The sequence below is a fragment of the Mustelus asterias genome, chromosome 22 (assembly GCF_964213995.1).
Source record: "Mustelus asterias chromosome 22, sMusAst1.hap1.1, whole genome shotgun sequence".
Taxonomy (NCBI): domain Eukaryota; kingdom Metazoa; phylum Chordata; class Chondrichthyes; order Carcharhiniformes; family Triakidae; genus Mustelus; species Mustelus asterias.
In genome coordinates, this window is record NC_135822.1 from 57,207,797 (window position 1) to 57,226,241 (window position 18,445).

The 18,445-nt window shown below is 48.1% G+C and overlaps 1 protein-coding gene across 1 annotated transcript in view; it reads left to right on the plus strand.

The window, feature by feature from the left end:
* The window catches only part of LOC144510036 (bone morphogenetic protein 1-like), a 307,138-nt gene that overhangs the window by 236,042 nt on the left and 52,651 nt on the right, over positions 1 to 18,445 (plus strand). The window contains exon 11 of the mRNA XM_078239242.1: positions 10,438 to 10,553. Within this exon, the coding sequence (XP_078095368.1) occupies positions 10,438 to 10,553 (116 nt within the window). The remainder of the gene's footprint in view (positions 1 to 10,437; positions 10,554 to 18,445) is intronic.

Here is an 18,445-nt window from a genome sequence, read left to right on the forward strand (position 1 = left end):
GCAGTCCCCAGAGGAAACCCACGCAGACACGGAGAGAACATGCAAACTCTGCAAAGCCACGGACCCCCAAGCCAGGAATCGAACCCGGGTCCCTGGCGCTGTGAGGCAGCAGTGCTAACCACTGTGTCACCATGATTCAACACTTAACACTCACATTTCTCACCCAAAGAGTGGTGAGCCTGTGGAATTCATTAGCACAGGAAGTAGTTGATGCCAAAAACATTGAATGTATTCAAGAGGCGGCTGGATATAGCACTTGGGGTGAATGGGATCAAAGGTTCTTGGGGGGGGAAAGCAGGATTAGGCTATTGAGTTGGATGATCAGCCATGATAGTAATGAATGGCGGAGCAGGCTCGAAGGGCCGAATGGCCTCCTCCCGCTCCTATCTTCCATGTTTCACCCCTAAGCCTCCTGCGCTCCAGGGAAAAAAGTCCCAGTCTCTCCAGCCTCTCCCTATAACTCAAACTCTTCACGTCAGATGTGAACTCCCGCCATCAGTCGTCGGAATCAGAGGCGATTTACTTCCATAATGTGCGGTTTCTGTTTATTTGCTATCCTCTGAAATCTGAACATCATATTCCTTGGAGTGCAGGGCTGGAGTCAAGAATGCTGAGTGCTAGCTGCCAGGACAGGGTAGGCTGTTTGCTCATGTGCTCTCCAGATGCTTGGCCCGGCCAGATGCTGTTGGTTTGTCAAATATTTGGGCTGCCTGCACATTCTTCAGAGGGAGAAGCTCTCCGTGGAAACTGCAATCCGAGCACTTTTCAGCCTCGTTTTTTTTAAATATCACTGCCGCCATCCATCTGAAGCAGAGCCTGGTCTATTGTTTTCTCTGCCAGGGTAACAGGCCTGACTTCGCAGCCTCTCGCCCAGCCTTGCCGACGTTATTTGCTCTCAGTCGATTAAGGAATGAAATGCGGGTTTCTCCGCCTCCTGTGTTTACTTAGCTCGCCTGTCCAAAGCAGAGAGAAAGATCTGACTTTTCTTTTACTCCCCCGCAGAGACAGTGTTCCCGACAGAGTGTTTCATAGAATCCCTACGGAGCGGAAGGAGGCCATTCGGCCCATCGAGTCCGCACCAGGGAGGCGATGGCCTCGTGGTGTTATCGCTCGACTATTAATCCAGAAACTCGGCTAATGTTCTGGGGGACCCGGGTTCGAATCCCGCCACGGCAGATGGTGGAATTTGAATTCAATAAAAAACATCTGGAATTAAGAATCTACTAATGACCGTGAAACCATTGTCGATTGTCGGAAAAACCCATCTGGTTTGCTTAGGGCAGCATGGTGGCACAGTGGTTAGCACTGCTGCGTCACGGTGCCAGGGACCCGGGTTCGATTCCCGGCTTGGGTCACTGTCTGTGCGGAGTTTGCATGTTCTCCCCGTGTCTGCGTGGGTTTCCTCTGGGGACTCCGGTTTCCTCCCACATTCTGAAAGACATGCTGGTTAGGTGCTAAATTCTCCCTTAGTGTAATCCGAACAGGAGTGTGGCGACTAGGGGAATTTCACAGTAACTTCACTGCAGTGTTAATGTAAGCCTTACTTGTGACTAATAAATAAACTTTAATGTCCTTTAGGGAAGGAAATCTGCCGTCCTTACCTGGTCTGGCCTACATGTGACTCCAGAGCCACAGCAATGTGGTTGACTCTCAACTGCCCTCCAAGGACAACTAGGGATGGGCAATAAATGCTGGCCCAGCCAGCGACGCCCATGTCCCACAATTTAATAAAATGAATTTTTAAAAATCCCACCCAGGCCCTATTCCTGTAACCCCACATATTCACCCTGATAACCCCCCTGATACTAGGGTCAATCCAGCATGGCCAATCAACCTAACCAGCACGTCTTCGGAGTGTGGGAGGAAACGGGAGCACCCGGAGGAAACCCACGCAGACACGGGGAGAATGTGCAGACTCCACACAGACAGTGACCCAAGCTGGGAATCGAACCCGGGTCCTTGGCGCTGTGAGGCAGCAGTGCTAACCACTGTGCCACCCGTGCCGCCTTCAAATTGGAAGGTGAAGGATTTTGCTGGTCCTAGGAGAGGGACAGGCACGGTAGCACAGTGGTTAGCACTGCTACTTCACAGCACCAGGGACCCGGTTTCGATTCCCGGCTCGGGTCACTGTCTGTGTGGAGTTTGCACATTCTCCTCGTGTCTGCGTGGGTTTCCTCCGAGTGCTCCGGTTTCCTCCCACACTCCAAAGATGTGCGGGTTAGGTTGGGATTGGCCATGCTAAAATTGCCCCTTAGTGTCCTGGGATGCGTAGGTTAGAGGGATTAGTGGGTAAATATGTAGGGATATGGGAATAGGACCTGGGTGGGATTGTGGTCGGTGCAGACTCGATGGGCCGAATGGCCTCTTTCTGTGCTTGTAGGGTTTCTAAGATTTAAAGGGCACCCACTGTTTGCAGGGGCTCCATCAAAGAAACAAACAAATGGGTACATGTTGGGGGCGATAGTGGTATTGTCCCCGATAATGCAGAGGCTCAGGCTAATGTTCTGGGGGACACAGGTTCAAATCCTACCACGGCGGCTGGTAGAATTTAAATTCAATGAATTGCTTCAGTGATGGTGACCGTGACAAAGTGAGGTGGACACTGGGACAGTGAGTAAACGTAAGGAGGAGTTAAACAGATTTTTAATTGGTGAAAGGGAGAAGGCAGGAAAAGGGGGATGAGGAGCATATCAGCCATGATTGAATGGCGGAGCAGACTCGATAGGCCTAATTCTGCTCCTATATCGCATGAACTTATGAACAATGATCATTGATTGTTGTCAAAAGACCCATCTGGTTCACTAATGTCCTTTCGTGAAGGAAATCTGCCCTCTTTACCCGGTCTGGCCTACATGTGCCTCCAGAGCCACAGCAATGTGCTTGACTTTTAATTGCCCTCCGAAAATGCTCCAGCAATCCACTCAGTTCAAAGGCAGTTAGAAACGGGCAACAAATGCTGGCCTTGCCGTGAATGAGTTTCTCTACTGCCGTGCTGCCTCAGGGTGAAAGGTCGAGAGTACTCAGAGGGACAGTCCTGGTGAGGGTCCCATCGCCCTGTCCACTTAGCCGTCATCCAGTTCTGAAAGATTCCTGCACCAGGGCAGGGCATGTACCTTCCATCCAGTCCAGTGAAACTCCCTTGGCGTTGCGGTACAAGGAAAAGAGTAACTGATAAAGTCTCCTCAGATTGAGTTGGCTTCAGTCACTTTAAGTTAGCCAACTCAGTCCTAAACGACACCAAACACACTGTGTGAGCGAGAGGCCAGAATGTCAACACAGGAAGTGCCAAGAGGCCAACGCACAAGGGAGCGTCTAACAAAACAGAAAATCACCAAGGTAAACAAATGGAGGGAGGTGATAATGGGAGTGAGTTCTTCTTATTCTTTTCCTTTATACTCCCTTTGTACTTGGAAAATTTCTCCTTAACTATGGACTCTTCTCCCTCCCATCCCCACTTGCATTTATTTAGCACCTTTACCGGACTACAACCTCCCAACACTCTTCCTGGGACTGATTCCCAAACTAACCTTGATACCGAGCCGTAGTAGGAGGGATCAGGCTAGCTGACCCAGAAGGCTAGCTTTGAAGGAATGTCATCGATTTGGAAGGTGCCGTCGAAGGAACCTTGGTGGGTTCCTGCAGTACTTCTTACAGACGGTCCACGCTGCTGCCACTGTGCGCCATGGTAGAGGGAGTGAATGTCTAAGGAGGTGGATAGGGTGCCAATCAGGCAAGGCTGCTTTTCCTTGGATGGTATTGAGCTCCTTGAGTGTTGTTGGAGCTGCACCCATCCAGGCGAGTGGAGAGTATTCTATCACACTCCTGACTTGTGCCTTGTAGATGATGGACAGGCTTTGAGGAGTCAGGAGGTGAGTTACTTGCCATAGAATTCCTAGCATCTGACCATTTATATAGCTGGTCCAGCTCTGTTTCTAGCCAATAGTAACTCCAGGATATTGATGGTGGGGTATTCAGTGATGATAATGCTATCGAATGTCCAAGGGACAAGAATTAGTCTTGTCAGAGATGACCCTTGTCTGGCACTAATGTGGCATGGATGTTACTGGGCATTGTCTGAATGGCCTGTTTCTGTGTTGTTCGCACGATGGAATTCAATGTTAAAAATGCAAACTGGTTCCCTAGGGAGGGAAACCTGCCATCCTTACCTGGTCTGACCCATACCAACATGGCTGACTTAACTGCCCCCTGGAGAAGGCCAGCCGTTTTATCGCTAACTTTTCAGGGCAATTGAAATGGGCACAAAATGCTGGCTTTACCAGTGGCGCTCACATAAGGGAAATTCATTTACATGGGGAAGGGCGTCACGGTGGCACAGTGGGTTAGCACTGCTGCCCCACAGTGCCAGGGACCTGAGTTCCATTCCCACTTGGGTCACTGTCTGTGTGGAGTTTGCACATTCTCCCCGTGTCTGCGTGGGTTTCCTCCATGTACTCTGGTTTCCTCCCACAGTCCAAAGATGTGGGGATTAGGGGGATTGGTCATGCTAAATTGTCCCTTAGTGTTCTGGGATGTGTAGGTTAGAGGGATTAGTGGGGTAAGTGTGTGGGGATAGGGCTTGGGGTGGGATTGTGGTCGGTGCAGACTCGATGGGCCGAATGGCCTCTTTCTGCACTGTAAGGATTTCGATGATTCTATGAAGGTCAAGCTACAGGAAGGAAGAGAAAGATGACAGAGGCAAAAAAAGAGAAAACTGGATGTTTGTTGACTGTTATGAAATTGGAGATAATTGATGATAAGACCAATGTCATGTGGTGTCTGGGACTGCACTTGGCTCTCTGCAGCCCAGTGTTATTGTGTCTAATAGCCCAATGTCTATTGAGTCTGTTATTAAGAGGCTGCAACAAAGAGACAAGACTAGGTTGTGAAATGTGGGTGAGAGGGTATGGGTTTCAGTTCCATTGCGGACAGTAAAACTGAAAACCCATGACGTTTGCAACACATTAACGGAGAAGTGGACAGACCAGAGGAAGGCCCTTGCCCTTCTGCCGCCCCTGCCACGACTTCAGGATGTCCCAAAGCACTTTGCAATCAACGAGGTGCCATTGTAAAGGGGGAAACACAGCAGCCGGTATGCCCTCAGCAAGATTCCGCAAACAGTGTAGATAGGCTGGAAAATTGGGTGGGGATCCTGGATTCAGGATTCAATCCTGGACTGGGGAGCGGCGCGGGCTTGGAGGGCCGAAGGGCCTGTTCCTGTGCTGTATTGTTCTTTGTTCTTTGTTCTTTGTCAGTGGCCAGATAAACTGTTCTGGTAAAGTTGCAGCATAAATACTGATCAGGATGCTCTTCTTCGACTGGGAATGTTTTACATCCACCTGAGAAAGCAGATGGGGCCTCAGTTTAACATCTACCCCAAAAGATGACACCTCTGGCAGTGCAACAGAGACGCCTTAGTCGCCGGATCTACCTCCCAGCTCCTGATAAAATACTTACCATTGGTGTCCATTTTGTCTGCTCCTGGCTCTCTTTGATTTTGATTCGATTTATTATTGTCACACAGAAACATAGAAGATAGTATCAGGAGGAGGCCATTCAGCCCTTCGAGCCTGCTCCGTCATTCATCACCATCATGGCTGATCATCCAACTCAGTAGCCTAATCCTGCTTTCTCCCCATAACCTTTGATCCCATTCGCCCCAAGTGCTATATCCAGCCGCCTCTTGAATACATTCATTGTTTTTGGCATCAACTACTTCCTGTGGTAATGAATTCCACAGGCTCACCACTCTCTGGGTGAAGAAATGTCTCCTCATCTCCGTCCTAAATGGTCTACCCCAAATCCTCAGACTGTGACCCCTGGTTCTGGACTCCCCCCACCATCGGGAACATCCTCCCTGCATCTACCCTGTCCAGTCCTGTTAGAATTTTATAAGTCTCTATGAACTCCCCCCTCATTCGTCTGAACTCCAGCGAAAACAATCCTAACCTCGTCAATCTCTCCTCATACATCAGTCCTGCCATCCCCGGAATGTCTCCTCACCTCTGTCCCAAATGGTTTACCCTGAATCCTCAGACTGTATTAGTATACAGTGAAAAGTATTGTTTCTTGCGCACTATACAGACAAAGCATACCCTTTACAGAGAAGGAAATGAGTGCAGAATGTAGTGTTACAGTCATAGCTAGGGTGTAGAGAAAGATCAACTTAGTGCGAGGTAGGTCCATTCAAAAGTCTGATGGCAGCAGGGAAGAAGCTGTTCTTGAGTCAGTTGATACGTGACCTCAGACTTTTGTATCTTTTTCCCGACGGAAGAAGGTGGAAGAGAGAATGTCCGGGGTGTGTGGGGGTCCTTAATTATGCTGGCTGTTTTTCCGAGGCAGCGGGAAATGTAGACAGAATCAATGGATGGGAGGCTGGTTTGCGTGATGGACTGGGCTACATTCACGACCCTTTGTACTTCTTGCGGTCTTGGGCAGAGCAGGAGCCATACCAAGCTGTGATACAACCAGAAAGAATGCTTTCTATGGTGCATCTGTAAAAGTAAGTGAGAGTTGTAGCTGACATGCTAAATTTCCTTAGTCTTCTGAGAAAGTAGAGGCGTTGGTGGGGCTTTCTTAACTATAGTGTCGGTGTGGGGGAACCGGGACAGGTTGTTGGTGATCTGGATACCTAAAAACGTGAAGCTCTCGACCATTTCTACTTCATCCCGCAGCTTCTTCGGATCTCCCGCGTGATCTCACAGAAACACCAAGCTAGGGTCATCGATTGTTTCTGTGTAACTTATTCTCCCTAACTCCTGCTATCTCGCTCACAAAACAGAGACTGGGGGGTGGGGGTGGGTAATCTTCCCGTCCCGACAGCCGCGGGAATCGTAGCGGAGCGGGGGGGAGGGGGGCAGATCATGCAAAGGTCCGTTGACCCCCGGGCGTGATTTTCCAGTTTTGGGGTGAGCGCGACCGTAAAATCTCTCCCTCGGTGTTTGTGGAGGAGTTCAGTTGTTCCTGGCTGAAGCACCAACACAGGATTAGATGGTGAGAAAATGGATCCAAAAATGTGCTAAATGTAAAACATGGCGAAAGATGACTGATTTGGGACCTTTGTTTAATTTTGTTGCGTGGTATTTCTGTTGAGATGTGCTTCAGATGATCACAGAATCACAGAATACTACAGTGCAGAAGAGGCCCTTCGGCCCACCGACGCATGAGAGGCCCTGACCTGCCCACCTAATCCCACTTGCCAGCACTTGGCCCGTAGCCTTGAATGTTATGATGTGCCAAGTACTCATCCAGGTACTTTTTAAAGGATGTGAGGGATCCCGCCTCCACCCCCCTCCCAGGCAGCGCATTCCAGACCCTCACCACCCTCTGGGTAAAAAAGTTTTTCCTCAAATCCCCCCTAAACCTCCCACCCCTCACTTTTAACTTGTGTCTCCTCGTAACTGACCCTTCAACTCAGAGGAACAGCTGCTCCCCATCCACTCTGTCCATGCCCCTCATAATCGTGTACACCTCGATCAAGTCGCCCCTCAGTCTTCTCTGCTCCAGAGAGAACAACCCAAGCCTATCCAACCTCTCTTCATAACTTAAATGTTCCGGCCCAGGCAGCATCCTGGTGAATCTCCTCTGCACCCCCTCCAGTACAATCACATCCTTCCTATAATGTGGCGACCAGAACTGCACACAGTGCTCCAGCTGTGGCTTCACCACAGTTCTATACAACTCCAACATGACCTCTCTGCTTTTGTAATCTATACCCCGATTGATAAAGGCATGCGTCCCATATGCCTTTTTCACCACCCTATTAACCTGCCTTTCCACCTTCAGAGATCTATGGACAAATACGCCAAGGTCCCTTTGTTCTTTGGAACTTCCCAGTGTCAGACCTTTCATAGTATACTTCCTTGTTAAATTACCCCTTCCAAAGTCTCTCACCCCTCACTTTTCAGGGTTAAATTCCATCTGCCACTTATCCGCCCATTTGACCATCTCGTCTATATCTTCCTGTAACCCAAGACACTCAACCTCAGTGTTAACCACCCGGCCAGTCTTTGATTAGTTGAGCGATTCAGGGTTGTAACTAATGTCTTATGAAATCTAGTCTAAACTATGCACCTGTACAAAGCCACGCCCTTTTACTTGGAGGGTGTAAAACACACCGCTTATACAGTGTATGAATTCCAATGCCAGTGCAATGCCAGGTACATAGGCTGCACTTCCCAACAACTGATTCAATCAGCCTGTGCTCGCAAAACTCGGAAAATAACCGGCGGGATTTTCGGCCTCGCTCGCCCCGAAACCGGAAAAGGTCAACAGACCTTTCCCTGGCCCCCCCCTCGCTTCGCTTCGATTCCCGTGGCAGGCGGGATGGCAACATTAGACGTGATTCCACGATTGGAGAATACTTGCCAGACAATCCCAAATGTGCTGAGAATTACACGAACGACCTGCTTAAGATTATCAGTCAGACTCTCGCTGCGGTTCACGTACACTTTCTAGAATATATAGGCAAGATCTGTCCTCTGCAAACAAAAGGAACATGTCCAGGCATTGTACATTTTTGAATTAAACAAAAGCATGGGGACATTATTTCCCTGATGCATTCTCCATGGTAACGCCTTGAGCAATCACAAAAACTCAGTTTGCAGGTGCAGCAGATGATCAAGAAGGCAAATGGAATGTTGGCCTTTATCGCGAGGGGGATGGAGTATAAAAGCAGGGAGGTCTTGCTGCAAGTGTACAGGGTACTGGTGAGGCCGCAACTAGAGTACTGTGTACAATTTTGGTCCCCTTATTTAAGAAAGGATATATTAGCTTTGGAGGGGGTACAGAGAAGGTTCAACAGGTTGATTTCGGAGGTGAGGGGGTTCGCTTATGAGGAGAGATTGAGTAGACTGGGCCTGTACTCATTGGAGTTTAGAAGGTTGAGGGGAGATCTTAGAGAGACATATAAGATAATGAAGGGGCTAGACAGGGTAGAAGCAGCGAGGTTATTTCCACTTACAATGGAAATAAGAACTAGGGGGCATAGCCTCAAAATACGGGGGAGTCAATTTAGAACCATAGAACCATAGAAAATTACAGCTCAGAAACAGGCCTTTTGGCCCTCCTTGTCTGTGCCGAACCATTTTATGCCTAGTCCCACTGACCTGCACTTGGACCATATCCCTCCACACCCCTCTCGTCCATGAACCCATCCAAGTTTTTCTTAAGTGTTAAAAGTGCTCCAGCTGTGGCATTTACCACTTTATCCGGCAGCTCATTCCACACTCCCACCACTCTCTGCGTGAAGAAGCCCCCCCTAATATTCCCTTTAAACTTTTCTCCTTTCACCCTTAAGCCATGCCCTCTGGTTTTTTTCTCCCCTAGCCTCAGCGGAAAAAGCCTGCTTGCATTCACTCTATCTATACCCATCAAAATCTTATACACCTCTATCAAATCTCCCCTCAATCTTCTACGCTCCAGGGAATAAAGTCCCAACCTATTCAATCTCTCTCTGTAACTCAGCTTCTCAAGTCCCGGCAACATCCTTGTGAACCTTCTCTGCACTCTTTCAATCTTATTTACATCCTTCCTGTAACTAGGTGACCAAAACTGTACACAATACTCCAAATTCGGCCTCACCAATGCCTTATATAACCTTACCATAACACTCCAACTTTTATACTCGATACTCCGATTTATAAAGGCCAATGTACCAAAGGCACTCTTTACGACCCCATCCACCTGTGACGTCACTTTTAGGGAATTCTGTACCTGTATTCCCAGATCCCTCTGTTCAACTGCACTCTTCAGAGTCCTACCATTTACCCTGTACGTTCTTCTTTGGTTTGTCCTTCCAAAGTGCAATATCTCACACTTGTCTGCGTTAAATTCCATTTGCCATTTAGAACAGAGTTGAGGAGGAACTTCTTCTCCCAGAGAGTAGTGAATCTTTGGAATTCTCTGCCCAATGAAGCAGTAGAGGCTACCTCATTAAATGTGTTTAAGTCACAGATAGATAGATTTTTAAGCATTAAGGGAATTAAGGGTTATGGGGAGTGGGCGGGTAAGTGGAACTGAACCCACTATCAGATCAGCCATGATCTTATTGAATGGCGGAGCAGGCTTGAGGGGCTAGATGGCCTACTCCTGCTCCTATTTCTTATGTTCCAACCCTTTCCTCATGCAGTATTTTTGTTGATCCCTTTGAAATTTGGCATTCTTGCATCTGTCCTGATAAGGGATGGATAATCAGCCTCAACAGCATGTCTCTTTTTCAGCAAGACCTATTTAGTGTTGTTATCACTGTGGAAAGGACAGTCGTGTGGAGCCAGACCAGCGAAAGATTCACTGCACTCCTGAGTGACACAAAGTGCCAATTCACTAACAAATACTCAGGCTTAAAGCTTTTGTACGGTGGATCTGGTCGTAATTTCATAGTTTGGGAAAAAGCAGATTTACCGAGCAATGATGGACGTTATTTTCCTTATGTCTCGACAGCATGTGGGGAAACTCTTCAAGACTCCATGGGAAACTTCTCTTCCCCCGGCTTCCCAAATGGCTATTCATCATTCACACACTGTGTGTGGAGGATTTCTGTCACTCCTGGAGAGAAGGTACGAGTTTTCAACCCTTGTTTTGTTGAACAATGTCCATCCCCAAAAACAACCGGCAACGGGAACCACAAAATCCATTCACAAATCCCAGAATCCATTCACAAACCCCCAGAATCCATTCACAAACCCCCAGAATCCATTCACAAACCCCACATTCCATTCACAAACCCCAGTATCCATTCACAAACCCCCAGAATCCATTCACAAACCCCAGAATCCATTCACAAACCCCCAGAATCCATTCACAAACCCCAGAATCCATTCACAAACCCAAAGGCCATTCACAAACCCCAGAATCCATTCACAAACCCCCAGAATCCATTCACAAACCCCAGAATCAATTCACAAACCCCAGAATCCATTCACAAACCCCAGAATCCATCCACAAACCCAAAGGCCATTCGCAAACCCCAGAATCCATCCACAAACCCAAAGGCCATTCACAAACCCCAGAATCCATCCACAAACCCAAAGGCCATTCACAAACTCCGGAATCCATCCACAAACCCAAAGGCCATCCACAAACCCCAAAGTCCATTCACAAACCCAAAGGCCATCCACAAACCCAAAGTCCATTCACAAATCCGAAAGTCCATTCACAAACCCGAGAATCCATCCACAAATCCTAAAGTCCACTCACAAACCCCAAAGTCCATTCACAAACCCAAAGGCCATCCACAAACCCAAAGTCCATTCACAAATCCGAAAGTCCATTCACAAACCCGAGAATCCATCCACAAATCCTAAAGTCCACTCACAAACCCAAAGTCCATTCACAAACCCAAAGGCCATTCACAAACCCCAGAATCCATCCACAAATCCTAAAGTCCACTCACAAACCCAAAGTCCATTCACAAACCCAAAGGCCATTCACAAACCCCAGAATCCATCCACAAATCCTAAAGTCCACTCACAAACCCAAAGTCCATTCACAAACCCAAAGTCCATTCACAAACCCGAGAATCCATCCACAAATCCTAAAGTCCACTCACAAACCCAAAGTCCATTCACAAACCCAAAGGCCATTCACAAACCCCAGAATCCATCCACAAATCCTAAAGTCCACTCACAAATCCCAAATTCTATTCACAAACCCCCAAAGTCCATTCACAAAGGACAAAGAGCAATACAGCTCAGGAACAGGCCCTTCGGTCCACCAAGCCTGCCTGCCCCAATACACGGTTTCTATCCCCCTGTTAGCCTCCGTTCATGTGTCTATCAGCATATGCCTTGAACATTGTTAATGTATCTGCTTCCGCCACTCCTCTGGCAGCGCATTCCAGGCACCCACCACCCTCTGTGTCAAAAACCTTCTTCACCCGTCTCCCCTAAACTTTCCCCTCTCTCACCTTGAACCTGTGCCCCCTTGTAATTGACACTTCCACCCTGGGGAAAAAGCCTCTGACTATCCACCCTGTCTGTGCCTCTCATCATTTTGTAGACCCTCTATCAGGTTTCCCCTCAGCCTCCATCTTTCCAGTGAAAACAATCCCAGTTTATCCAACCTCTCCTCATAGCTAAAACCCTCCAGACCATAGACACCGATCATGTTGCACTCATGAGATGTTTCAGTGCAGTTACACACAGTTAGCGTTAGGCTCACAATCCGAGGGGTTTCACATGATTACCAGCCCTTTGGTGTACATTGGCTGAAAGGCTTTATATAGTGGCCTTTCCCCATTGTACCATAATGGCCTTTTCCCATTGTACCATAATGGCCTTTCCCCATTGTACCATAATGGCCTTTCCCCATTGTACCATAAGTTTCCAACACGGTGATTCAAGTACAAGTTGCATCAATGTATACCAGGCAAGGTGTGCAACGCTACCATAGGCATGGCACTTTTAGTAGACTGGTTTATAGAATTCAAAAAGATTTATGTGCTAATGTATTTTTACACATCCAAGATAAAATAACTGGGGTGCTTTTATTTTAATTGCAAATAGAATATCTGATTGTTGCCCCTGAAAGTTGACTTAAATATACTGTCAATTATATGCATATAATTATATGCATATAATTGACAGTATATAATTGAGTCAATTATTTGCAGACTCTTAGTACAGTAGAGGATCAGAAGGACCTTGGGGTCCGGGTCCATAGGACTCTTAAATCGGCCTCGCAGGTGGAGGAGGTGGTTAAGAAGGCGTATGGTGTGCTGGCCTTTATCAATCGAGGGATTGAGTTTCGGAGTCCGGGGATAATGATGCAGCTATATAAGACCCTCGTCAGACCCCACCTGGAGTACTGTGCTCAGTTCTGGTCGCCTCATTACAGAAAGGATGTGGAAGCCATAGAAAGGGTGCAGAGGAGATTTACAAGGATGTTGCCTGGATTGGGTGGCATGCCTTATGAGGATAGGTTGAGGGAGCTCGGTCTTTTCTCCTTGGAGAGACGAAGGATGAGAGGTGACCTGATAGAGGTTTACAAGATGTTGAGAGGTATAGATCGGGTGGATTCTCAGAGGCTTTTTCCCAGGGCTGAAATGGTTGCTACAAGAGGACACAGGTTTAAGGTGCTGGAGAATAGGTACAGAGGAGATGTCAGGGGTAAGTTTTTCACTCAGAGGGTGGTGGGTGAGTGGAATCGGCTGCCGTCAGTGGTGGTGGAGGAAAACTCGATAGGGTCTTTTAAGAGACTTCTGGATGAGTACATGGGACTTAATAGGATTGAGGTTATAGGTAAGCCTGTATATAAGCCTAGGTAGGTAGGGACACGACCGGCGCAACTTGTGGGCCGAAGGGCCTGTTTGTGCTGTAGTTTTTCTATGTTCTATAATTTATTTGCCCATAAATTAACCAGATGAGTCCATTTTAGAAGGAGCGCCAGGCTGTACAGTACATTTCAGAAAATGTTTTTCAATTAATAGACTAATTGTAATCGTTAGTATAACTACTTGAATGTAAATGGGAATATCCTCTCCAAAGCATCCACGTCTTTCTGGTGGCGACCAGAATTGCGCGCATTTTTCCAAATAAAACTAAAGTTTTGTACAGCTGTAACATAACTTGCCAACTTTTATACTCGATGCCCCAGCCGATGAAGACAAGCATGCTGTATGCCTTCTTGATCACCTTATCCACCTGTGTTGCCACTTTCAGTGAATTGCGGACATGTAGGCCCAGATCCCTCTGTATGTTAATGTTCCGAAGGGTTCTGCCAATTCGCACCTGAATTTGATCTTCCAAAATGTATCACCTCGCATGTGTATGGATTAAACTCCATCTGCCATTTCTCTGCCCAAGTCTGCAATCTATCTATATCCTGCTGTATCCCCACTTGTCACTATCTGCAACCCTGCCAAATTTTGTGTCATTCACAAACTTACTAATCAGACCCCCTACGTTTTCTTCCAGATCATTTATATGTATTACAAACGACCAAAGTCCAACACTGATCCCTGGGGAACACCCACTAGTTACTGATCTCCATTCTGAAAAACACCTTTCCATTGCTACTCTCTGTCTTCTCTAACCAAACCAGTTCTGTATCCATCGAGCCAGTACATTTTGTACCAGCCCTGCCAGGAGGGACCTTGTCAAATGCCTTACTAAAGTCCATGTAGACAACATCGACTGCCTTTCCCTCATCAATCGTTCTTGTCGCCACCTCAAAAAACTCAATCAAGTTGGTGAGACATGACCTTCCCCATCCAAAACCACGCTGCCTGTCACTGGTAAGTCCATTCACCTCCAAATGCAAATAAATCCTATCTCTCAGAATCTTCTCCAACAGCTTCCCCACCGCTGACAAACCCCTACATCCATTCACAAACCCCACATCCATTCATAAACCCCAACGTCCATTCACAAACCCCCAATGTCCATTCACAAACCCCAAACCTCGTTCACAAATCCCAAATTCCATCCACGAACCCCAATGTCTACTCCAAACCCCAAAACCATTCAGAAACCTTCAAACCATCAGTGTGTCCAAATCGCAATCACGAAACCTATACATTCCCTACAGCGCTCGCACAGATAGTGCTCTTGCACTTAAGTGCTGATCCCTGTGCTTGGGCTGGCATGATACCAGTTGTGTTTGAAAGAGGATTTAATTCGAGCCCCTTGGCACAATAGCACAGTGGTTAGCACTGCTGCTTCACAGTGCCAGGAACCCAGGTTCGATTCCCAACTTGGGTCACTGTCTGTGTGGAGTTTGAACGTTCTCCCTGTGTCTGTGTGGGTTTCCTCCGGGTGCCCCGGTTTCCTCCCACATTCTGAAAGACTGAACAGGTGCCAGACTGTGGCGACTAGGGGAATTTCACTGTGATTTCATTGCAGTGTTAATGTAAGCCTTACTTGTGACTAATAAATTAACTTTTCCCCTCGATCAGTGCCAATCTTCCTGAAGTGATTCACACTAATATTATTAAACGAGAAAGAGTGCAGAAAAGATTTACTGGGATGCTTGATGTGTGAGTTATAAGGCGAGGCTGGATAAACTGGAGCTTTTTTCCCTGGAGCGCAGGTGGCTTAGGGGTGATCTTATAGAGGTCTATAAAATAATGAGAGGCATAGATCAGCTAGATAGTCAACATCTTTTCCCAAAAGTAGGGGAGTCTAAAACTAGAGGGCATAGGCTTAAGGTGAGAGGGTCCAGAGGGGCAATTTTTTCACTCAGAGGCTGGTGAGTGTCTGGAACAAGCTGCCAGAGGCAGTAGTAGAGGCGGGTACAATTTTGTCTTTTAAAAAGCGTTTAGACGGTTACATGGGTAAGATGGGTATAGAGAGATATGGGCCAAATGCAGGCAATTGGGACTAGCTTAGTGATTAAAAAAAGGAGCGGCATGGACAAGTTGGACTGGAGGGCCTGTTTCCATGCTGTAAACCTCTATGACTCTATGACTCTAAGGAGTCATAGCTAGCGGATACCCCTGAGACGGAGTTGAACGAACATTGCCATTCATGAGATCATCTGTGGAAATGCAACCCTTTGAATTTTTCACGAGCCAGTGGAAGAGGGAGGAGCGGGACCTGCTTGATGTAATGGGAAGCCAGTTTGTTAAACTACCCCTGGGACCATGGCTTTGAATCCAGATGTCCTGCTGTCTTTTATAAAAATCTCGTGGTCCAATATTACAAAAAAAGTCAAATTGACACCAATCTTGGGGATGAGGCAACTATTGAGGGCCACTGTGACTGTGTTCGGACAGTGGGCAGCCAAGATGGAATTTAATACAGAGAGGCGTCAGCTGATGCATTTTGGCAGCAGCAATATAGACCTCATGGCCCAGTTCTTAAAGAGAGTTCAGGGACAGCACTCCAGGCTGGCTCGGAGGCCTTCCCTGGGTTCAATAGCTGCAGCAAGCTACAACCTTCCCATCCCGCTCCCTCCCATAGCAATAGCGACCAAGCTTCTGAATCTTTTTTAAAAATTTAAAGTCAAATAAAATTAGAGAGGGAGGCACCTCAAAATGACGGTGCTCTGTCTCACTCTGTCTCGCTCCCTCTCTCTCGCTCTCTCTCCTTGCTCTCTCTTGCTCTCTCTCCCCTTGCACTCTCTCCTTGCTCTCTCTCCTTGCTCTCTTTTTCTCTCTTTCTCTTGCTCTCTCTCCCCTTGCGCTCTCTCCCTCTCTCTCTCCTTGCTCTCTCTCTCTCTCCTTTCTCTCTCTTTTTCTCTCTCTCTCTTGCTCTCTCTCCCCTTGTGCTCTCTCCCTCTCTCTCTCTCCTTGCTCTCTCTCTCTCTCCTTTCTCTCTCTTTTTCTCTCTCTCTTCCTCTCTCTCCCCTTGCGCTCTCTCCCTCTCTCTCTCCTTGCTCTCTCTCCTTTCTCTCTCCTTTTCTCTCTCTCTTGCTCTCTCTCCCCTTGCGCTCTCTCCCTCTCTCTCTCCTTGCTCTCTCTCTCTCCTTGCTCTCTCTTTTTCTCTCTCTCTCTCTTGCTCTCTCTCCCCTTGCGCTCTCTCCCTCTCTCTCTCCTTGCTCTCTCTCTCTCCTTGCTCTCTCTTTTTCTCTCTCTCTCTTGCTCTCTCTCCCCTTGCGCTCTCTCCCTCTCTCTCTCCTTGCTCTCTCTCTCTCACTCTCCCTCGCACTCTCTCTCTCTCTCTCTCTCTCACTAACCTGTGGCACAGTAGTACAGTGGTTAGCCCTGCTGCTTCCCGGCTTGGGTCACTGTGCGGAATCTGCATGTTCTCCCCCGTGTCTGCGTGGGTTTCCTCCGGGTGCTCCGGTTTCCTCCCACAGTCCAAAGATGTGCGGGTTGGGTGCATTGCCCGTGCTAAATTCTCCCTCAGTGTCCCCAAACAGGCGACGGAGTGTGGCAACTAGGGGATTTTCACAGTAACTTCATTGCAGTGTGAGTGTAAGCCTACTTGTGACGAATAAATAAACTTTTAACCTGCCATGGCATGTTGCTCTTGCTGTGGAGCTGGACGCTGCTCTTGCTGTGGAAACTGGGCGGCACGGTGGCACAATGATTAGCACTGCTGCCTCACAGCGCCAGGGACCCGGGTTCAATTCCCAGCCTCGGGTCACTGTCTGTGTGGAGTTTGCACGTTCTCCCCGTGTCTGCGTGGGTTTTCATCGGGTGCTCCGGTTTCCTCCCACAGTCCAAAGATGTGCAGGTTAGGTGGATTGGCCATGGAAAATTAACCCTAGTGTCAGGGGGATTAGCAGGGTAAATATGAGGAGTTACAGGAATAGGCCTGGGTGGGATTGAGGTCGGTGCAGACTCGATGGGCCGAGTGGCCTCCTTCTGCGCTGTAGGGATTCTATGATAAGACTTCCTGCTTCCAGACCCCATAAGAACAGTGAGCTCATCCTCTGGCCAATAATTGGCCATTCAGAGAGAGCCACAGGGAGTGACTCACCCCTTCGTCCCCTCTTCCCCCCTCACACTGTGGACATCTGACCCCCATTCGAACCTGATGTCCAGGTTCTGAACCGTGCAGGGTAAATGCTGTCCAAAGTCCAGGCTGGAGCCTGAGAGTGACCATTTGGCTGAGAGAGTGCGCTGCTTTCAGGTTAGAATTGAGACTGGGGTCGACTCTGACATTGTGTCAGATTGGAAAATGGGAGCAGCGAATCTGACGCCTGTTTTAATTTTGCATTGAAGACAACTGTGGAAATGTGAGACCTAGCTGCTGATTCGCCGTCACCCATTTTACAATATCCCACTAAGCTGAGAATCATAGAATCCCTACATTGCAGAAGGAGGCCATTCAGCCCATCGAGTCTGCACCGACCACAATCCCACCCAGGTCCTGTCCTATCCTATCCCCGTAACTCCACATATTTACCCTCCTAATCCCACCTGACACTAGGTGGGATCCCACCTAACCTACACATCTTTGGACACTAAGGGGCGATTTAGCATGGCCAATCCACCTAACCTGCACATCTTTGGACACTAAGGGGAATTTAGCATGGCCAATCCACCTAACCCATACATCTTTGGATACTAAGGGGCAATTTAGCATGGCCAATCCACCTAACCTGCACATCTTTGGACACTAAGGGGCAATTTAGCATGGCCAATCCACCTAATCTGCACATCTTTGGATACTAAGGGGCAATTTAGCATGGCCAATCCACCTAGCCTACACATCTTTGGACACTAAGGGGCAATTTAGCATGGCCAATCCACCTAATCTGCACATCTTTGAACACTAAGGGGCAATTTGGCATGGTCAATCCACCTAATCTGCACACCTTTAGTCCATCGAGTCTACACCGACCACAATCCCACCCAGACCCTATTCCCATAACCTCACATATTTACCCTCCTAATCCCCCTGACACTATGGGGCAATTTTCCATGGCCAATCAACCTAACCCGCACATCTCTGGACTGTGAGAGGAAACTGGAGCACCCGGAGGAAACCCACGCAGACACGGGGAGAACGTGCAAACTCCACACAGACAGTGACCCAAGCTGGGAATAGAACCCCGGTCC